The sequence below is a fragment of the Phoenix dactylifera genome, chromosome 18 (genome assembly GCF_051530095.1).
Source record: "Phoenix dactylifera cultivar Ajwa chromosome 18, Ajwa_hap1_PhDact_Kaust_v1.1, whole genome shotgun sequence".
NCBI lineage: Eukaryota > Viridiplantae > Streptophyta > Magnoliopsida > Arecales > Arecaceae > Phoenix > Phoenix dactylifera.
Window position 1 is genome coordinate 11,074,917 of NC_143207.1, and position 17,477 is coordinate 11,092,393.

The 17,477-nt window shown below is 42.4% G+C and overlaps 1 protein-coding gene across 1 annotated transcript; it reads left to right on the top strand.

The window, feature by feature from the left end:
* The first annotated feature begins 511 nt into the window (after positions 1-511).
* LOC148699504 (uncharacterized) lies at positions 512-5,889 on the top strand. Its single transcript, XM_088714617.2, has 7 exons — positions 512-808; positions 925-1,128; positions 1,231-1,323; positions 1,413-1,514; positions 1,611-2,003; positions 5,238-5,300; positions 5,410-5,889. Exons 2-7 carry the CDS (start codon positions 1,012-1,014, stop codon positions 5,887-5,889), a joined length of 1,248 nt encoding a protein of 415 aa, XP_088570743.2. The 5' UTR covers positions 512-808; positions 925-1,011.
* The last annotated feature ends 11,588 nt before the right edge of the window (positions 5,890-17,477 follow it).

The window sequence follows — 17,477 nt, forward strand, 5'->3', positions numbered from 1 at the left end:
CCTTGTAACATGTTTATGTCAAGGACGAGCAGTAACATGCATTAGTAGAGGTAATTTTTTTTCAGATTACCATATGACATGGCAGAGAATGACCAGTCGAGTTCCAAGTATCTTTGTTGAAGTTTAGATTCATGTTGACATCATTCTATCATATGTCTAAAATGTTTTTTGAATCAGAAGATGGTGGGGAACTCACTAAACTAAAATAAGAGCAAAAGATGGTGGGGAACTCACTAAACTAAAATAAGAGCAAAAGATGGTGGGGAACTTTATTTAGTATAAATTTATTATTTAACCAAATATTGATTCTTTTTTGTGTATACCAGGTAACAATATGCCCCAAGGGAGACGATTTAGAGATGTAGAGTTCCAGCATTCTCAGGTGGGATCTACTTCTGATCAGTCCCAGCAGTCATGTGAGCACCAGCAGCACGAGTCAGAATCTCAGCGCGAGCCTCCTGCTGATTGTCCTGAGGATGAGCTCCGGATCCAGGGTAATTCGATTTAAAGTTATGTTCATATTTGTCTTCAACTTTTTAAGACATTTTATTTAATTTGAATAGATGGACAAGGGATAGTGAGGACGAGACGGGGACCCACTCAAGCAAAGGATGTGTGGAAGCTTCCTCCGGGTGAGAAGATCATCATTCGATGCAACGAATTGGGGCAGCCCATCAATAGAGCTGGAAGTCTACTATCAAGCTTTTTAGGATCGGTTGCACGCAAGGGTCAGCTGTGTCCACTCAACTATACGAAGTGGAATGACATGCTTCCTTCGTATAAGGTTGAGCTTCTTAGACTTATACAGGTAATGAATTGAATTTATTCTTTTTAATTCGACACCTCCTGTATATTAATTTGCTTAGTATCATAATTTTATTTTAGATGTTTAATATTATTATAACATTCTGAATCTTGTTGTAGGGTAAGTTTGTACTCCCTCCAGAGAGCCATGATTAGGTGCTAAAGTCCCTCAATCGCAAATGGAAAGAATATAAAGCAAAATTGAAGATGGACTTCAAGCGCGAGGGTATGACAGAGGAGGAGGTTGCTCGTGTGACTCCTCCTGATGTATACCCTCAGCAGTGGAGGGAGCTTGTTCATTACTGGTTTTCTGAAAGAGGACAGGTCACGTATATTGTTTCAATATCTTCTATTATCTTTATTATTAATATAGATTGCAAATATATACATTGAATCATATTATACTGTGTGCTTTTATTTTGGCAGACATATTCTAATATTGGTAGAGCTGCACGAGCATCTCAAGCAGTTCCTCATACTTCAGGCTCGAAGAGTTATGCGAGACGTAGAAATGAATTCGTAAGTTCTTTTGAAACTATTTGAAACTCTACTAACATATAGCACGTATCATGATATATAGTTTGCCCATATACTTTCTGTATGTGTAGATAGTAGAGCATGGAAGGGAGCCTGGTGAGGTAGAGTTTTATAAGATGACCCACACTCACCGAGATGGCAGCTTTGTCCGGGACGAGTCGAGAGATATAGTTGTATGTATTCATTTTTTATTTTATCATAATTTTTTAATTAATTTTACTTCTTTTAAATTATTAATGTGACTGTTTGTTTTTTTGAGAGAGATATAGGAAAGAGCTACAAATCTTATTTCAGAGCGCGTCGGGGAGTCATCATCATCCGACGCGGCCAGTCGCGTCGAGGCTCAGGTCTATGCCGAATTGATGGGCCCAGAACGTTATGGTCGCGTGAGGGGTTACGGTATTGGAGTTACCCCCACTCAGCTGTCTGCAGTGAGCCGATATACCCAAGATGCCAGACAAGGTACTAGCACTGCAGAGGTTTGTAGTTTGAAAACAGAGATGGCACAGATAAAGCAGTCATATGAGACAAGGATAGAGGAGATGAGGCAGAGTCATATGACTGATATGGCGGAGTTGAAGCAGAGCCAAGAGTTGAAGATACAATCTTTGCAGAATCAGCTTGACCATATTTCATCTTTTTTGCAGAGATTTGCTCCTCCGGTACATAACTAAATATATTTGAATATTTTATATAATTATAATGTATTCTTGTATTAGCGTGATGACTTTCGTATTTTTAGTTTCTAAAGTATTTTTTTTCTTGTAGGTTGCTGATACTTCATCTACTCGTAGAGATGATGCCGTCGACTCTTGATACATCGTAGATTGTGTACTTAGGAATTTGAGATGGATGTTTTTAGAATGTTTTTGAAGTACAATGTAATCAAATATGATAATATTGAGATTTTGAATGAAAAGTTCTTGTCTGTGTTGTGTATTTTGTTATCTATGTGATTTAGTGTATGTGTTTTGTTAGAAATTAATGTATACAGAGAATTAAAAATTGCATTTACAAAAAAAAAATTTTATAAAAAATGCCATTGCCGACGCTATTTAGCATCGGAAATACGAACTAGCACGGAATGTGAAACGCCATTAACGACGCTTTATTGCGTCGGTAAAGCAGATTAGGCCGACGCTTTTAACCGTCGGCATAGCCCAACGGAAACTACGGTATGAAGTGTCGGTTGAGGTACGCCGACGCTTTTAAGCGTCGGAGTCTTATAAAGGAACGACGCTTAAAAGCGTCGGCATAGACCGACGACGCTTTTTTGATGCGTCGGGTTAAACCCGACCCACGCCCACCTGCCCGACGTCTGACCCACGCTTTGTGAAGCGTGGGCTGGGAATTCGCCGACGCTTATAAGCATCGGTAGAGACAAAAAAAACCGCCGGGAGTTATTCCTTCTTTTGTAGTGTATAGACTATATTAAGAATTACTACAGTGAATATTCTTGATAATTAAATTGTATATTATAGTCATAATAATAGTTCTACTAACAAATTGTAATCATGATATTGTACTAAGTTTATAGTAATACACTTTGATTATGATAGCACTTTTCTAATTATAATAGAAATAAAATTATTTTCTAAGTATTATTTTTGAGAAAAGGATTGGGTAGAGTGCAATCAAAAATTTTCTTAATAGCTTACCTCTTAATGGGTCTCACACCCGTGATGAAGTGGAAGATTGAGTAGTGTTGCTTTTCTCTAATAGGAATTTTTAATTTAATAGCCATCAATTCCTTTGTTGAGAGACCTTGATTTGGCTCATGGGATTATCCGCTGAGGCCTTACTCTCTTCCTTTTTAACGAACTTAGTAGGAGGTAATCTGGCTCTCTTCGAACTTGATAACCCATATTTTTAGAATTCCAGCAAACAACTTCTAGCTAGGCCTCAACCATAGGATGATTATTGGACAGAGAAATTAGGATCCGGCATACTACTACTACTTCCATCATCTTGTCTTTTGATAGCAAAGAACCATACCTCAATCCTGAGGATAATTTTGCTCCTGGCCAACACTCAACACGTGTCCTCTATTGTCCCTCGCTTGTTAGGTGAATGCTTTCATGCGACCTTAGTAGGCATCTCTCAATCTTTCTGGGTTAGATATGTGATCGATCGACTTAGATTAAATCATCTCAATGGTAGATGGACTTACAAGGGTGCCTTGACATAACGATAAGTTTGTTTCATTATGATCTGAGTATCACATGTTTGAAATATGTAAACAATATCTCAACACACTAAAGTAAGGCTACTGTTGCAACTAAAACTGGGCTGAGGTCGAGCGGAGCTTGGGCGACCTTAGGGTCGGTTGGTGTAGAGCTGAGTAGGCTAGCCAAGGTGCAGGGGGTGGATTTCCTCTGTATGCAGCCTGCAAGAACTCGACTTGCCGGAGAGTTTTCAGCGAGGGATCTCCGATGCCTAAGTCAGAACCTAAAGACAACAGTGTGGAAGGGAGAAGATTTCAGCAGAGTGTGGCTCTATAAGTAGTATATTGTGCATACCTGAGGTCCTCTAGGCCGCCCCTTGATATAGGGGAGCCCATTTTGTCCTTACCTAGCCCAACGTGGCGTGCAATGCTGGTCAAATAACGAAAAGTGGTACGGCCATGGCATGGGCGTCAGTCCGCGTGAGCAGTAGGCAACGCCAATGGAGAGCAAGCCATGGTGTTGCCGCAACTATGGGTCGCCAAAGCTGTCAGTTGTTGGAACTGTCAATCTTTATTGATATGAGTCGATAGTTCTCCTTAACTGGTCATCTTCTCGGTCGGGGTGAAAGTCGCTCACCTCGATGGGGCACCAGCTCAGCTGGGGCCTTCACCATCCTCCTCGGCCGACGTTAGCGATCAAAGAGAGAGGTTTGGCCCGAGGACGAGGAGTCTAATATTTCTCCCAACACTTGCCCCCCACTTTCGAGGCCAAACTGCCTTCCAGTTCGGGTGATGGAAGTTAAGCTACCACTTCGATTGAGGGTAGGACTTTCATCATGGGCAATAAATGCATCGATCTGTTTCCTTAAAGCGTCGCCGTATCTAGGTTGTCCCAAGACGTCATCACTGCAATGTTTTCCTCGAGGCATCATCAAAGTGGCAATCCGGCGGATCACCCGTGCCATCCCCTGAGCCGTCACGTTGCACGATCTATTGTGGTAGCGAATTGGTGATTTGAATAGGGCCGTCTGCACCTCCATATAAGGGCGTCCCCAGCCCTCAGCCTCCTCCCCTCGGTGCACTTGCTTCTTTACCTGAGTGCCCGAGTGTCCAAGCTTCTAGGTGGTGCTCCAATAAAGTCTTTCGTCTCTGGCTCTGGTGTCCCCTGTGCTTTCCCATTTTCGATGCGTATTCACCTGTTGGCCGCTCAACCCTTCTCCTATGTCTTGTCCTTAGCGTTGCAGTCCCCATTGTCATGAAGATTAATCTTACGCTAATTCTTGAGAGGAGAAAGAAGAAGAAGAGGTTGGTTGCGGCCGCCGATGGTGAGGCCTCCCAGAGTAAAAGGTCGAGGGGGGAATCCTCCTTGGCCCACGCTTCCGAGACCATCATTGAGGTTGATGCCAAGACCTTGATTGCTAGAGCTTCCCATGAGGCGCCCGCACCTTGGGGCAGACTATAGAACCCGACCGCAATGCAAAGGTCGCTCAACCATCTAGATTACCCCTTTGAGAGGGGGCCGTCATGCCTCCACATCATCCATCTCCCGATGTTTGCACCTTAGCTCGATCGGATTCGGGCCTGTCTGCTCTAGGCTAGGAGGTCCCTCAGCCTCGACCCATGCCCGTGGGATCTATTTTTCATAGTGGACAGTAGAGGAGTCCGACTCAGCACTGGGGTCTTCTGGAGTGGCAAGGGAGCTGGTCTAAGCTATACAGCTCTAAACCGACAGGGAGATCATCGCTCCCTCAACCCTACCAAATTCTTTGGTGCAACCTTTGCTTCAGTCGTTCAGGTAGGTTTCATAAATCTTCATTAAGTCATTTCCCTTGGTAGCTAACTCCACCTCTTTGTTCTTCTCTTTTCCTTTTTTTTTTCAACACGCTCTCGAGATCGGCTGCTAGCATGATAGGTTTAGGATACTCTCGAGGAGTATCATAGAATACAAGGAGAGAGCGGAGGCTGCCGAGGAGCACACTTGTCTGGCCAAGGCGGGGGAGGAGGCCACCGAGGAATGGGCTCAGAAGGCCGAGGAGAGGGTGAAAACAGGCAAAGACCGAGTCAAGCCAGAAGAAGCCCATGTCTCGCCTTTGCAGACTCAGGCTGTGGTTAGAGAGAGGCGGCTATCCTCAATCGAGGGGGCTTATAAGGTTGCTAAGCAAAAGATCATGGAGCTTTCTGCAAAGCTGGCCAAAGCCAAGCAAAGAACTACCGAGGATAAGGAGCGAGCCGCCGAGGCTAAAAGGCGGGCCATTCGGGCTGACGCGAGGATCGCAGAGGCGGTGAAGGAATACCACACCTTGGAGGAGTTTCAAGAAGATGCCCTAGAAAACACGTCCGACACCTTTGGGAAGGGCTTTGAGGCATGCCGAGCTCAGGCCTAGTAGCTGTTCTCGAGGATGGACTTCTTTAGCCTTGATGAAGAAGATGGAGATGACGACGATGTCGGAGAAGGTAAAGAAATGGTAAAGAAATACATCTCAGATGAATTTTATTTTTCTACTTACTTAAAAAAATGTTTTTCTACTTTCTATTATGTAAAGCAAAAAAGGAAGCAACCGGCAAACATGTTTCTGTTGTCAGAAATTTATAAGGAAAAAACAAAAACAGTGTTTATGGTTTTAGGATTTACAAGGATGAAAGTTGATACGATATCAAGTGCAACCTAAGATACACTAGTATTTTATCTTCAAGTTTTTCTCTATTTGCTTGATCTAAGCCCTCCAATAGGTGCGGAGTGCTCTCACCCGATTCCCAATAGGCACAGATAGGTTACTTTTCTTCTCTGATCCATGGCCTTCTGCTCAAGTATCTCTTTTGGCTGAATTCCTGGCACGTTTTCGTATGTCATCCTTCTATGAATCAAAGCCCTCTTGCTCTTTTGCTCGTCTAAAGTGTTAGATGTATGCCCTAGAAGCCAATCTGGCTGACACATTATTAATTCTAGGGACATAATTTTGTACTTGACTATTTATTATTGAATAAATAAAAGGCATCTTTTCATTCATATTGTTTATGTGTCTATGAATCGTCCAAGAAATTAATAAGATGATGATACATATTCTCAAGAGTTGAGAATTTGAGCCATGTATCATTGGTGATTAATTTCTAAATGCTCCTGATCAATGGATCATCACGAGGACGGTGATCGATCCGATCAGTGCACAGATCACTTTCCCTCTGGATGGACGAGACTTGAGTCCACAGTATAGTGACACTGAAGTGATAGTGCAGGTGCTTGTTAGAGAACAAGGGTACTGAGCGTGACCAAGACAAGAAGTCACTTGGATGTCTATCCACTCGTCAGTGACTTGCTTGATGTTGCAGTAGTGTGACTGGTCCTTTGACCTGCGGTGCTTCGGCTACTCACAGTGAGGTTATTGTAGTTTGACTGCACACATACATGGTCTCTAGCCATATGGGTCCATGCAGTATAGATTGGCTGCAGTAGGTTCACTGTAGGAGTAGGGTATGCACCTACAAGGAATCTATCGACCTTGATAGAAGAGGAGAGATCCTATGTGATTTGTTAGACTGAGTTCTAAGACCTTGGCCAGGGCAGTAATATAAAGTGGAGAAAGAGTTTTCCACTATCGAACTCGAGTCGAATAAATCTTGACATATGACAGACGATGGGGTTTGACGAGTTGTCCATGACCTCCGTCCTGTAGGGATCCACGATAGTAGGACTGTATCACATGTTAACTGCACCTAGAGGTTCATCATTCCATTCTGCTGGGTAGCCACTACATGCTGCTAGGTGTCACTGGTGGATGGTGGGACTCACAGGGATTATCTCGATGATCGATAAACCCTAATGAGTTGAGTTGGAATCGTTCCAACCCATTGAAAGGAGTTTTCAATGATATTGTGATAGAGATCACAATATATCCCACTACCAGTCAGAATAGAACCTATGGGATCACACACACTAGAAGTATTGACCGATCCGATGGTTGAAATCGTGATTAGGAATCACAAGAAATCAATTTGATTGATAAGAAGTTGAAGAAGGAACAAAGGGAATTAATTAATTGGACTTAAAACAAGAGTCCTACTTCGGATAGGATTCCTAGAGTCCCAATTGGATTAGGACTGGGAATCTTAGTTGGAGTAGGACTGGGATTCCTATTTGGAATAGGATTCCTCAATCCTAATGAGATTAGGAGATTTGAATCAAAATTGGATTCCTACTTGGAGTAGGATTCATAGAAATCCTAATTGGATTAGGACTTTGGATTCAAATAGAGTCCTAATTGGATTAGGACTGAAATTAAATACATCCTAATTAGATTAGGATTCCTTAAGTCTAAATTAATTAATAATCTAATGAATCAACATGACTCCTAATTGGATTAGGATTGAAGAGTTCAATTGAGTCATGGTTCATTCAAGTCCTAATTGGATTAGGACTAGCATAGATTGAACCCAATTGGCTAATCCTAATTGGATTGGGATTAAACCATGAGAGAGGCACCTAATCCTCTTTGGAAGAGGATTAGGTTAACCAAGTAAGAGGGACATCAGCCCCTCTCACTTGGCTAGGGCGACATGAAGAGCTAGGGCCGGCGCCCTCTTCTTTGGTAAGTTGTCATGGAGCTCCTAATTGTTAGGAGCTCCACTCCCTTTAAAAGGAGGACTAGGGCCGGCCCCCCTTATGCATTGAAACCTCTCTTCCTCCAAGCCGTGGCCCTCTCTTTTCCTTGGTGTTTTCAGCCGCAAGCAAGGAAAAAGATCTCCAAGTGTTGGCGGCCTCCTTCCCTTCCCTTCCTTCATCCAACGCAAGGAACAAAAGAAGGCTGCGTAGGGGATCATCTTCTTCCTCTTCTTCATCCTTCTTCTTCCTCCTTCTAAGCACAATCAAGAGTTGATTGAGAAGGAGGACATCAGCCATCAAAGCTATCTCTGCAAGGGAGCTAGCACCCCGGTGAGATAGAGAGCTTGGATCGGATCCTGCTTCGTGTGGATACCCGTAGAGGCCGGACGTTTGAACGGCTTCAAGCGAACCCTCTTCCAAAACCACGAATTCAGATTTGCGGTGATCATCTACCCGCGCAAGGTGAAGATTTGATCTTCCTAATTGTTTTAAAAGTTTTAATTCTTACCTAATTACGAAAGGTCTCGAAACAACGTTCATGCGATGAACGTCGATCCCGCACATGCCCCCTTTCCGCTGCCATCTGATTTATTTTTGAAATATCAGCGGCATGGGCGGGTTCCCAACAGTGGTATCAGAGCCTAGGCTTCGTAGATTAAGGTAAGAATTAAATATCTAAAGGCTTATTAGATCTGAAAATTGATTGATCATGCATGCTGAAAAATTCTGCATGCAGATTTTTCAGGGGTGCTGATTTTTTACATGCTGATTTTTATGTGATAAAAAGATGATTCTAATTGCATTGTTAATGGGATTACAAAGTTTAGAATCATGATTAGCATGATCAGCGACCTATGTCATGATATAATCAGTTAGTTTTCAGATCTGAAAATTATAATTGTTGCATACGGTGATGATCATAGGATTCAACCCCTTTTGGTATCAAATGTAATGACCTGCGATGTGATCTGCGATGTCATGTAATTTTTCAGATGCTTGCATGCATCTTATTTGATGTTTTGAGAGGCCTGCATGCCTCCTAAAAGGAGATGTAATTTATTTTTATTTTTATTTTACATCTGGTTGTATTTCTGTGATGTGATGTACATCAACGATCAAGCTGAAGCAAAAGCATGAGATGAAAGGTGATCCAAGCGGTTGATGGCGATGGGATCAAGGGTTGATCAAGGATCGAATCAAGGAGGCTTGGAACCAATTCAAGAGTTGAAGACCACTTGATCGATTGATGTGCATGTGCTTGTAATATGACCTAATTAGAATCCATGATCATCACCTAGTTAAAGTTTAGCTTTAATTTGATGTTGCGATTATAACTGCCTGTGATGTACCGTTTGCATGTGATGTGAATGCGAGTCGGGTAGATAGGTTTACATGTGATGTAGCAAACCCAATTGAGACCTAAATCAAAACCTCCTCAATCAAGTCGAGAGTGAACCGACATGAGCAAGTCATATTAGATTAATTGATCTAATTGGTGTCTAGGAAAGCATGAAAGGTGGTTACTTAATTAGGACCTTACTCTCTGAGTAAGGGGAGCCTCCCACCTGCTTACCTGGCCAATTGTTCGATTACCTCTTATGAAGGGCTCAAGTTGCAAACACTAAGACCTGATTAACCAATATTAAGTCAATAGGTCTTCCACTGTAGTAGAGCTGCTAAGGCCTTTCTGATGTTGATTTGTCTCGGCTGGACACAGTGGTCAAGTTGCATCGGGGGGCTGGACCTCTCTATAGACATGAGATGTTGTAGGGTAAAGGTGGGGTTGGGCACCAATAACTGTTAGGTGAGGACCCAATGACGACTTTATTCCTACGGTTATACGGTGGGTCTGACTTAACTAAGAAATGGGACCAATAACTGTTAGGTGAGGTCTTCATGGCTTAGAGACCAAGTTGCACTGCAACATGCTTGAGAAGCATTGTATAAGAGTTGTACACTCATCCATCTATGTGTCACCAATAACTGTTAGGTGAGGTGGCATGTAAATCGGTGGGACCGCAGTACCCACTAGAAACCCTAGTCGTGTGGGATTTCCGTCTTCCTACCAGGGGAGTGTGAGGAATTCGAGAAAATAGTGGGAGTCACATTTGTTCTAAAAGACCTTAGAACAGATTAGGATCAAGTACAAAAGTCTAACTAGAATCTTTACTCTCTGCAGATACAATGTCAGCTTCAAACCCTTTGACCCGTATTTTTGAGACCAACCGACTGACCGGAACCAATTACAAAGACTGGCTTAGAAATCTCAAAATTGTTTTGGACTGTGAGAAAATAGGCTACATACTCGATTCAGATATCCCTACACTACCAACACGTCCTACTGATGTTCAGCGTGAAATGCATAAAAAGTGGTTGGATGATGACATTAGAATAAAATGCTATATGATGGCATCCATGTCTAATGAACTCCAATGCCAGCATGAAAATATGAAGACTGCTAGGGAAATACTGGCACACCTGCAAGAGTTGTATGGTGAGCAGAGTCGCACAGCTCGTTTTGAAGTGTCCAAGAGGCTTTTCAAAACGAAGATGCGCGAGGGGCAGTCTGTCCATGATCACGGTCTAACCATGATCAAGGACCTAGAGGAGCTTGAGAAGCTCGGTATGGACATGCACAAGGAATTACAAGTGGATTTGATCCTACAGTCACTTCCTGATTCATTTGGTCAGTTTATAGTAAACTACCACATGAATAAGATTGAATGCACTAAGACTGAACTCATAAACATGTTGGTAACTGCTGAGGGAGCCTTGAAAGGTTCAAGGGGCAATGTCCTTGCTGCTGAGTTGACTTCTGGTTCCAAAAGAAAGTCTACTTGGAAGAAAAAGAAGCCTGCTAAGAAGCAGAAGAAAGACAAGAAGCCAAAGAAGGAAGTTCAAAAGAAAAAGGCTAACGACAAAGGAAAATGTTTCCACTGCAATGTCGAAGGCCACTGGAAGAGAAACTGTCCTTCATACCTCGAGAGCCTAAAGAACAAGAAAGGTGACACACCTTCGGAAGGTATAGACTTGCTCATAATTGAAACTAATCTAACGGTTTCTTCTACTTCTAGTTGGGTTATAGATTCTGGTTCTAGTGCTCATTTGTGCACTACCATGCAGGGTCTAAAGGAAAGTAGAAGGCTGGCGGAAGGTGCGGTAACCCTTCGGGTTGGCAACGGGGCAAAAGTTGCTGCTGTGGCTGTAGGCACCTACCATCTGCGACTACCGTCTGGATTTAGTTTATTACTTAGAGACTGCTATTATGTACCTGCTGCTAGCAAAAATTTGATTTCTGTCTCTTGTCTAGCACAGGAAGGTCATGTTTTTACATTTGACAAAGACTGCTGTTCTATTTATTTGAGAAATAAAATAGTCGCACGTGGTTTTATGATTGACAGTCTCTATCATTTACATATGGATGTATCTGTGAATGTTACCGAGCAAGAAGTGAGTGCCAAAGGATCCAAAAGATCCAGAGATGAGATAAACCAAAGATATTTGTGGCACCTCAGGCTTGGCCATATTGGAGAGGACATAATGAACAAAATGGATAAAGATAGGCTTTTAGGCTCATTGACTTCCGAGTCATATCCAGTTTGCGAGTCCTGCCTTCAAGGAAAAATGGCTAGACTGCCCTTTGTAGGACATGGGGAGAGGACCACTGAAATACTTACCCTAGTACATACAGATGTATGTGGCCCATTCGATGTGCTAGCCAGGGGACGTTATTCTTACTTCATTACCTTTACCGATGATTATTCACGGTATGGGTATGTGTATCTTATGAGACACAAGTCTGAGTCTTTTGAAAAGTTCAAAGAGTTCAAGAATGAAGTAGAAAAACAAACTGGAAAACCTCTTAAGGCTCTTCGATCAGATCGAGGAGGAGAATACCTTAGTGGAGAATTCCGGGACTATCTCAAGGAAAACGGCATAGTCTCACAATGGACACCTCCGGGTACACCTCAGCTCAACGGGGTGTCAGAGAGGAGGAATCGGACCCTATTAGATATGGTCAGGTCCATGATGAGCTTCACTGATTTACCTATGTTCCTTTGGGGAGATGCCTTACTCACAGCGATTTATTTATTGAATAGAGTTCCCTCTAAATCCGTTCCTACCACACCGTATGAGATATGGCATGGTAAGAAACCAAGTCTGGGTCATCTCAAGATTTGGGGATGTCCGGCCCATGTCAAGAGACTACAGGCGGACAAGTTAGAGGCTAGGACCATAAGTGCTCGTTTTATAGGATATCCTAAAGAGTCATTAGGATACAATTTTTACGTCTCAGAGGATCACAATGTGTTTGTGAGCCGTCATGCCATCTTCTTGGAAAATCAGTTTATCCTTGATAGAGGCAGTGGGGGGAAAATTGAGCTTGAAGAGAAAGTCTCTGAAAAGCAACGAGTCATGGATCCTATTGAACCCATTCATACAGAGCCAGTACACGATGTCCCTCGACCACCTCGTAGATCTAGTAGGGTCTCCCATCCTCCCGATAGATACTTAGGTATACTAGAAGAGGATACCGAGGAAATGTTCCTAGTGGGAGATAGGGATCACATACAGGATCCCAAAACCTACAACGAGGCGATATCTGATATCGATTCCGAGAAATGGCTGGAAGCTATGAAGTCAGAGTTAGACTCCATGCATTCCAACCAAGTCTGGACCTTAGTAGACCCACCAGAAGGTATTGTACCTATTGGATGCAAATGGATCTACAAAAGGAAGATAGGTTCGGATGGAGAGGTAGAGACCTATAAGGCAAGGCTTGTGGCGAAAGGGTATAGTCAGCGCGAAGGCATTGACTATCAGGAGACCTTTTCACCTGTAGCCATGCTAAAATCCATCCGAACATTGCTTGCCATTGCAGCATTTCATGATTATGAAATCTGGCAGATGGATGTGAAAACTGCTTTCCTGAATGGATATTTTGATGAAGATATCTATATGGAACAGCCTTTGGGTTTCACTTCCAGTGATGGAGATCACAAGGTCTGCAAGCTGCAAAGGTCCATCTATGGACTAAAGCAAGCATCTCGGAGTTGGAACACTCGTTTCGATGACGCAATCAAAATATTTGATTTCATCAAAAACGAAGAGGAACCGTGTGTTTACAAAAAGGTTAGTGGGAGTGCTGTCGTTTTTCTCATACTGTACGTAGATGACATTCTCCTGATTGGGAATGATATTCCCATGCTAACCTCGGTCAAGGTCTGGTTGTCAAAAGAATTCTCCATGAAAGACCTTGGGGAAGCATCCTATATTTTGGGAATAAAGGTCTATAGAGATAGATCTAAAAGAATGCTTGGCCTTTCACAGAAGATGTACATAGAGGAGGTGCCGAAGAGATTCAACACATGAGCAAGATTCCCTATGCATCGGCAATGGGAAGCCTCATGTATGCCATGCTGTGTACATAACCTGATATAGCTCTTGCTGTGAGTGTCACAAGCAGATATCAGTCGGATCCAGGCAAGAAGCACTGGATAGCTGTGAAAGAACAGTCTTAAGTACTTGAGAAGAACTAAGGACATGTTCTTGGTCTTTGGGAGAAGATCAGAGTTGAAGGTAGAAGGATGTACACATATTGATGATAGAAAGTCTACATCAGAATATGTGCAATTGTGGTTCAGTAAATTGGAAGAGTTCCAAACAACCGATCATTATAGATTCTACCTTAGAAGCTGAATGTTAAGCCGTATCTCAGGGTGCAGTGGAAACCTTCTGATTAAAAGTTAATTGCAGAGTTAGGTGTAATGTCATTAGATGCCATAACACTTTACTGCGATAACATTGGCACCATAGCACTAGCTATGGAGCCATGGTCTCATCAGAAGTCTAAGCATATAGAGCGGCGCTTTCACCTCATACGCGACTATGTGGAGAAGAAATATGTAGAGGTGCAGAGAGTAGACTCCGCGGATAACGTAGCAGACCCGTTCACTAAGCAGCTAAGTCAGCAAAAGACTGAAGCCCACCTTGAGAAGATGGGGCTTAGATATATGACTGATTGGCTTTAGTGCAAGTGGGAGATTGTTAGATGTATGCCCTAGAAGCCAATCTGGCTGACACATTATTAATTCTAGGGACATAATTTTGTACTTGACTATTTATTATTGAATAAATAAAAGGCATCTTTTCATTCATATTGTTTATGTGTCTATGAATCGTCCAAGAAATTAATAAGATGATACATATTCTCAAGAGTTGAGAATTTGAGCCATGTATCATTGGTGATTAATTTCTAAATGCTCCTGATCAATGGATCATCACGAGGACGGTGATCGATCCGATCAGTGCACAGATCACTTTCCCTCTGGATGGACGAGACTTGAGTCCACAGTATAGTGACACTGAAGTGATAGTGCAGGTGCTTGTTAGAGAACAAGGGTACTGAGCGTGACCAAGACAAGAAGTCACTTGGATGTCTATCCACTCGTCAGTGACTTGCTTGATGTTGCAGTAGTGTGACTGGTCCTTTGACCTGCGGTGCTTCGGCTACTCACAGTGAGGTTATTGTAGTTTGACTGCACACATACATGGTCTCTAGCCATATGGGTCCATGCAGTGTAGATTGGCTGCAGTAGGTTCACTGTAGGAGTAGGGTATGCACCTACAAGGAATCTATCGACCTTGATAGAAGAGGAGAGATCCTATGTGATTTGTTAGACTGAGTTCTAAGACCTTGGCCAGGGCAGTAATATAAAGTGGAGAAAGAGTTTTCCACTATCGAACTCGAGTCGAATAAATCTTGACATATGACAGACGATGGGGTTTGATGAGTTGTCCATGACCTCCATCCTGTAGGGATCCACGATAGTAGGACTGTATCACATGTTAACTGCACCTAGAGGTTCATCATTCCATTCTGCTGGGTAGCCACTACATGCTGCTAGGTGTCACTGGTGGATGGTGGGACTCACAGGGATTATCTCGATGATCGATAAACCCTAATGAGTTGAGTTGGAATCGTTCCAACCCATTGAAAGGAGTTTTCAATGATATTGTGATAGAGATCACAATATATCCCACTACCAGTCAGAATAGAACCTATGGGGTCACACACACTAGAAGTATTGACCGATCCGATGGTTGAAATCGTGATTAGGAATCACAAAAAATCAATTTGATTGATAAGAAGTTGAAGAAGGAATAAAGGGAATTAATTAATTGGACTTAAAACAAGAGTCCTACTTCGGATAGGATTCCTAGAGTCCCAATTGGATTAGGACTGGGAATCTTAGTTGGAGTAGGACTGGGATTCCTATTTGGAATAGGATTCCTCAATCCTAATGAGATTAGGAGATTTGAATCAAAATTGGATTCCTACTTGGAGTAGGATTCCTAGAAATTCTAATTGGATTAGGACTTTGGATTCAAATAGAGTCCTAATTGGATTAGGACTGAAATTAAATACATCCTAATTAGATTAGGATTCCTTAAGTCTAAATTAATTAATAATCTAATGAATCAACATGACTCCTAATTGGATTAGGATTGAAGAGTTCAATTGAGTCATGGTTCATTCAAGTCCTAATTGGATTAGGACTAGCATAGATTGAACCCAATTGGCTAATCCTAATTGGATTGGGATTAAACCATGAGAGAGGCACCTAATCCTCTTTGGAAGAGGATTAGGTTAACCAAGTAAGAGGGACATCAGCCCCTCTCACTTGGCTAGGGCGACATGAAGAGCTAGGGCCGGCGCCCTCTTCTTTGGTAAGTTGTCATGGAGCTCCTAATTGTTAGGAGCTCCACTCCCTTTAAAAGGAGGACTAGGGCCGGCCCCCCTTATGCATTGAAACCTCTCTTCCTCCAAGCCGTGGCCCTCTCTTTTCCTTGGTGTTTTCAGCCACAAGCAAGGGAAAAGATCTCCAAGTGTTGGCGGCCTCCTTCCCTTCCCTTCCTTCATCCAACGCAAGGAACAAAAGAAGGCTGCGTAGGGGATCATCTTCTTCCTCTTCTTCATCCTTCTTCTTCCTCCTTCTAAGCACAATCAAGAGTTGATTGAGAAGGAGGACATCAGCCATCAAAGCTATCTCTGCAAGGGAGCTAGCACCCCGGTGAGATAGAGAGCTTGGATCGGATCCTGCTTCGTGTGGATACCCGTAGAGGCCGGACGTTTGAACGGCTTCAAGCGAACCCTCTTCCAAAACCACGAATTCAGATTTGCGGTGATCATCTACCCGCGCAAGATGAAGATTTGATCTTCCTAATAGTTTTAAAAGTTTTAATTCTTACCTAATTACAAAAGGTCTCGAAACAACGTTCATGCGATGAACGTCGATCCCGCACATGCCCCCTTTCCGCTGCCATCTGATTTATTTTTGAAATATCAGCGGCATGGGCGGGTTCCCAACATAAAGTTGACTTCATAGGAGACTTAAAAGCTAGAAACAGCGTCCTTAGCAAGTGGCCCATATGGTTCAGTTCAAAGTCTAACTCACAAAGCCAATGTTCGTACGCTTTCACTGAAAGCCGACCGGAGTGAAATGGCAAACTCTCCGCATTTCCCATTCTCCTGTGAGAGTAGTATAGTATAGACCCATTTCTTGACTGCTAGAAATGGATTCAAAATCATGAGGATATGAATTGTACAGTAAGAACGCCATCCTAGACGTATCGCACAATGACATCAAATAAGTGGCTCATTATCTAGAAGATCCAAAATGACAACCAGCCAAGGTAGGAGAGCATGGGTGGAAATGAGAGACATGAGTAATTTTGCATAGTAATTTTAAGAGATTAGTCCTATTATACTTGGTGAATGTTCCAAAAACTGTTAATTGCAAATTAACTTGGTGCATTGTTGGTGAATTTCTGGGATAAGTAGGTTTTTCTTTGCAAATACATAAGATCAAGATCGTTGTATGAAAATTATCTACAACGGGAGGAGCTTTATGCTAAAAGACTATTTACATTTACCTAACAAAAAGTTAAGGAACATTGCTTGGTGCAATGGTAAAAGGCTTGGGTTAACAAGCGCGGTAGCACAAGTTCGAGTATAGGCTAGCCACTTTGTGCGAAAAGATGCCAAAAGGTTAGGTTTGTCCCTTGTTTGCTCCTCTCAGGACCCTAGATTGTTGACTTCTATTTACCTCACAAAAATTAATGGTTCTTTGGTAATAAATATGATAAAAAAACAATCTTCTAGAATTCATGAACCATCATATTAACATACAATAAGTAAATTATATTCTTCTGCTAGGATAATGAGTGACGCCTCTTTAATGCATGGCTTGTTATTAAAATTTCTATAGCAATATAGAAGTTGAATAAACAACATCAATACAAGGATGATTATGAATGGGTGATATGGTAGTTTGATAAAAGGAGAAAAACAATCAGCTTAGAAGTTTCATA

What these genes read in the sequence shown, in the direction of transcription:
- LOC148699504 (XM_088714617.2), top strand. Translation starts at nt 1,012, where the DNA reads ATGGACTTCAAGCGCGAGGGTATGACAGAGGAGGAGGTTGCTCGTGTG. An exon ending in TGCAGAGATTTGCTCCTCCG is followed by an intron (nt 2,004 to 5,237) that starts GTACATAACTAA and finishes CTAAACCGACAG; the next exon opens with GGAGATCATCGCTCCCTCAA. An exon ending in CCTTTGCTTCAGTCGTTCAG is followed by an intron (nt 5,301 to 5,409) that starts GTAGGTTTCATA and finishes ATCGGCTGCTAG; the next exon opens with CATGATAGGTTTAGGATACT.